Genomic DNA, 5,000 nt, shown 5'->3' with positions numbered 1-5,000 from the left:
AAGGAGGGGAGATAAGGACGATAGATGTTTGATAGGAAAGAAGAAGCAAACCACACCAGAGCACCCGCCAATCACCCAAATTGAAAATTTACAAACTCAAAATTAACGGAATACAGAGCACTTTTGAACAAGTTGGAAAGAGCCGTAGTATTCACCCACATTTAAAGAACCTACCATATTTGTTCAGCTTCACAGCAATCGTACGATAGATGTTGTTCAGAATGCCGATGACCACAGCATAACCAATCGTGGGCAGAAGATTGTTCATGGTGGTGATGATACCAAGGTTTTGCGGCGCGTTCTTCTTCATCCAGGCCTCCGCCCAGAAATAGGCCAGCATGGTGAAAAAGGCAACGGTGAGGCAGAAGCTGATGATGGGGAGCGTAACCAGGTAAAACTTGAGCACTCTCTTCCACTTTGGGTAGACGGGCTCGGGGTTGCCTGTGACCAGATTCCTGCCCATGGTGCCGTAGTAGTCAGCCCTGGGCTCCTCAAAACTACCAGGGAGACAAACAGAAAAGTTTAGTCTTAGTAGAGGTTTTACTGCGCTCGCAACTGCATAAGGTCAGTTGAGTGCCAGAAGATTAGAAGTGTTACAAGAGAGTAACAAACACAAAAAAGGAGGAGGAGAGATAAGTACGACAGAGGTTTGATAGGAAAGAATAAGTAGCAGAAAATCAGATATAGTCTGTGAAATAAATTTGTATCCCTTCTATCAGGTCCTATAAAATAACAAGTGTATAAGCCAGCATTTCCAAACTTTGTGAAACCATTCACCAATGGTGAAGGCAGTTGGGATTTTTTTCAATGAACCAAGAGAAATGAGTCACCAGGACTGTTAACAAATGTGAGGCAGTGTGGTGGAATCAGGCTCTCGTCAAAATAATCAAAGTCAAGAAACTTGCATTTTTCTGCCGGTTTGTGAATTCTTATCAATTTTTTGTTTTTTCGCTCAACACCTTTCATGGTGTTAAAACGTTGATTAAAGGCACAAAGAATGTAAATTTTCAGTTACCACGGACTCTTAAGCTAAGGAAATAACTAATCTTTGGCGGCCATGTTTTCACCAACTTTACCTCTGAAAACAAGTGACCCCCACCTCCTTCTTTCGCAAATATCTCGACTTGTATTCAAGGTAAATGGACATTTTTTTTATCAAAGTAAAGACAAATGAACAAGCTTTAAGATGATACCAATAACTCTACAAGCCCAAAAATTGACGAGAGCCTGATTCCACCACGCTGCATCACAAATTGTGCTTGAGAAGCACAGTCCAACTTGTGCAAGACAGAACTGTAAGGGAGCCAGAAAAATATTCTGTCTAAGCCTTTCATCATCATAACAATAATCCTCATTCAGCAATAGTTCATAAAACAAAGAAGTACCTGTGAGAAAAACTGACGGAGCTATCCACCGTGCCCCACTTGAAGCACAGAGAGTTGCAGTAGCGCTTCCATCCCTCCAGGAACACCGTGGACCAGATGAGGTTGAACACGGCAAAAGTGGCCTCCCGATACATGCTGGAGGGGGAGAAGAAGTAGATAACCCCGATGACCGCGGGCGGCACCAGCGAGATGCTGTAAATGCCCAGGAAGGAGAAGTAGAGAGCGATCTTCACCCCAAAATATTCCTGAATCTTTTCTGTGAATCAAAAATACAACAAAAAAAACGGTAAGTAAAACAATGATCTTGTAAAACGAACAAGTGGCTACTTTGTAAAGTTTTAGTCAGAGTTTTACGCACTTGCCACACAATAAGGTCATATAAGTGCAGAAAATTAGAGGTGTTACAAGAGAGTAACAATCACAAAAAAAGGAGGGGTGATAAAGACGATAGATGTTTGATAGGAAAGAAGGAGCAAACCACACCAGAGCACCCGCCAACCACCCACATGCCTCATCTTTGATTCAGCAACACTGACACACACACACACACACATACACACACACACACACACACACACACACACACACACCCACATACACACACCTTAAATGTCTCTTTTTCTTAACTATATCCCAAAAATTCAACAAGAAACAAGTGAACAAAGATTTGAACTTGTGAATGACATCTTAGAATAAACATCCCAGTCTGCCCACACTGAAATGGACCCTCATGAAGAGGGGCGGGGAAGCATGGAGCACCTAGTCTTCCAAAGAGCACAGTTCTACATTCAAGAAATTCAAGTAAGTAATCTTAGAATAAAATCAGTTCCTGCTTTGCCTTTGAAAAATGGCCAAAATTCACAGAATAAGTATAAAATAACCATTACCCAACATATCTACATCTTACTACACTTGTGTTTAAAGCTTAATTCCAGAAGTATAGTGACTTGTCATTACCAATAGGCTGTGTCTTGAAGTAATTCTTCATGGTGTACCATTCGTCCCCTAGTCTTTTCAGCTTTTCTTCTTCATGAAGAGGGAACAAGTTGCTCACAATGTTTCGGCTTAGGTACTTCTTGACTGGAAAAAGAAAAGATGCTAGAAATCAACATCCATGCCATTTTAAAAAACAACATTGTAACCCAAAATTAATAAATAATTTAACACTTTGCCATCAGATTTTGGGGAAAATCCGAAGAAACTGGGTGGTAAAAATCGCCACTCGGTGAGACGAGGTGGCAAAGTGTTAAAAAATATGATACAGGCAATTTTAAAAATAAATCTCCGGTAAAACTCCTGCACTTTCAACGAAGATAAAACTACAATATCAAACCAATTTTTTAAAAACTTTTTCTGTAGAAACATTCCTGAGGCCAACACGTTAAAATCAGTTGGGTTTTTTTGTCATCACCACATTCCCCAATATTCCCATAATTTTATACAACTAGCAAATCTTAGAGAAAGAGTGAAATTTGCTGCATTTTTTCAGTCATTTTGGCGTTTACGTTTTGGCGAGAGCACGCTTTCGTCTGCAAGATTAGACCCATATCTATCAATTATTATTGCTTGTAAGCCTAACAGTAACATAATACTAGCAAATTTGGGACCGATATCAAAATTGAAAACACAAAACTTTGTAGATGATAAACTTGGTTGAGTGGACCTGATTCCCTTTATCAGTTGAGTGAAATATCTGTGAATTTCCAAGACGCTACTCTCTTAAAATATTCAACTAAAAACAAACAGCATACTCTCTGATGTTTGTTTTCAAGAGGTTTCCGAAGCCATTGGATGCTGAACATAGTGACAACATTATTTATACAACTATCTAACAAGAAAAAAGTAATATAGAAATATCGTACGGGTTCAACACTTTTTTCAACATTGAAAGATATTTAAGAGGCAGGACCTCTGAATTGACGCCCATCTCTGACTGCAAGTAGCCAAAATAGGCACAGAACCTTGACAACTCAAAACAACCATAATTTGTATAGTATTAGTAAGAGTTTTTCGGCACTTGCAACAGAATAAGGTCATAAAAAAGCCGAAGAGGTGTTACAAGAGAGTAACAAATACAAAAAAAGAAGAAGGGGAGATAGAGAATATAGATTTTTTTACAGGAAAGAAGGAGCAAAGCACACCAGAGCACCCGCCAACCACCCACCAACCGTACTACAACAACGCCTCATTGGAGAATCAAACAAGAGTCACCCACAACCTAACCCAGCAGGACACCAACTGAGATAATAGATAATAATACACACAAGACAAAGGTGAAAAAACATCCTATACTTAAAATATTTACATAATTATATAGTTTTCAAATATTGCGATACTCACTGATACTCTTGCCAGGGTAAAGGCTGTTCTTGGGATAACCCGGTATGAAAGTCTCCTCCTCCGAGGCGCGCAAACTCTCCATACCTTTCAAAATAACCCGCTGTTTTTCTGCTGTCGTCAAAAACCTGTCAAGGTCCTCTGCAGGTATACGGAAAAAAAGATCAAACCTCAATATAATTAGACCAAGGGCAAGGCACATCCTCAGCATCATTCCACACCCGCCCAAGTCAGTTTCTGAGGGATTCCCCAATAAAGCCAACGTCTTTGTCTTAATAAAGATATCAAGAGGCATCTTCTTACAAAACATAATTTTGCTGTGTTTCAAAATGTTCTTCCTTATTTTGTTTTAGTAGTTTAGTTTTTGTAAGTGTTTTACAACACTTGCAACACAATAAGGTCATATAAGTGTCGAAGATTAGAGGTGTTACAAGAGAGTAACAAACACAAAAAAAGAAGGAGGAGAGATAAGGACGATAGATGTTTGATAGGAAAGAAGGAGCAAACCACACCAGAGCACTCGCCAACCACCCACTTCCTTATTTTGATTTGAAAATCAACAAGTACCCAAAGTCCTGGCTTTTATCTGGCTGCTCAATTTTTTTCTTCGATTTTCTCAAAACTTTCAAAAATGATATCAGGCTCTTTGTGGAACAACGTTTATAAAACATAACTTTTGTTTTAGTAGAGGCATTTCAGCGCTTGCAACTGCATAAAGTAATATGAGCGCTAAAGGGTGGATGTCAACAGTGAAGACCTTGGAGGGAATCAGACTTACTCTGCTCACCTCTCTAGCTTCAACAGCACAAAGTCTGCTTCGACGATCAAGGCACCCCAGAAATAGCGGGTCACAAGAGTGTGACAAACATACAAAAGAAGTAGAGGATAAATGACGATAGATTTAGGAAAGAAAAAGCAGCAGTTCCCTGTTGCAGTTCAAGCACAATTATGAGCATGCCACTGATGAATCAGCCCATTTACAATTATAATTCTACTGAGCATAAGAACTCGAGATGTCAATGTCCCCCCTTTGGGAATGGCCTAAAGACACTTTCAAGGGGTACATAGCTCTGATAACCCAAGCAGTAAACATATTCCGGGCAAACAAACCTTGCAAATTTTAACATAGTAACATGTTTTACGTCATTTATCAGAATTCCATGACCACCAAAACAAATTTACATAATGCATACAAAGGGTAAAAAAATAGGTGTTTAAAGAAATACATATTTGATTAGTCCATAGTTTTATTGATCCCACTGCATTAAATCAAAATAT

The 5,000-nt window shown here is 39.2% G+C and overlaps 1 protein-coding gene across 3 annotated transcripts in view; it reads right to left on the bottom strand.

Annotated features, from left to right (window-relative positions):
• The window catches only part of LOC101850164 (anoctamin-10), a 40,085-nt gene that overhangs the window by 24,419 nt on the left and 10,666 nt on the right, over nucleotides 1-5,000 (bottom strand). For all 3 annotated transcript variants that reach the window (XM_005096608.3, XM_005096609.3, XM_005096610.3), the window contains exons 4-7: nucleotides 3,726-3,863; nucleotides 2,343-2,465; nucleotides 1,386-1,641; nucleotides 175-497 (exon numbers count right to left, since the gene is read on the bottom strand). In XM_005096608.3, coding sequence (XP_005096665.1) covers nucleotides 175-497; nucleotides 1,386-1,641; nucleotides 2,343-2,465; nucleotides 3,726-3,863 — 840 coding nt within the window. The remainder of the gene's footprint in view (nucleotides 1-174; nucleotides 498-1,385; nucleotides 1,642-2,342; nucleotides 2,466-3,725; nucleotides 3,864-5,000) is intronic.

The sequence above is a fragment of the Aplysia californica genome, unplaced genomic scaffold (genome assembly GCF_000002075.1).
Source record: "Aplysia californica isolate F4 #8 unplaced genomic scaffold, AplCal3.0 scaffold00133, whole genome shotgun sequence".
In the NCBI taxonomy this organism is placed as follows: Eukaryota; Metazoa; Mollusca; class Gastropoda; order Aplysiida; family Aplysiidae; genus Aplysia; species Aplysia californica.
This window is presented reverse-complemented; position numbering and strand designations above follow the sequence as displayed.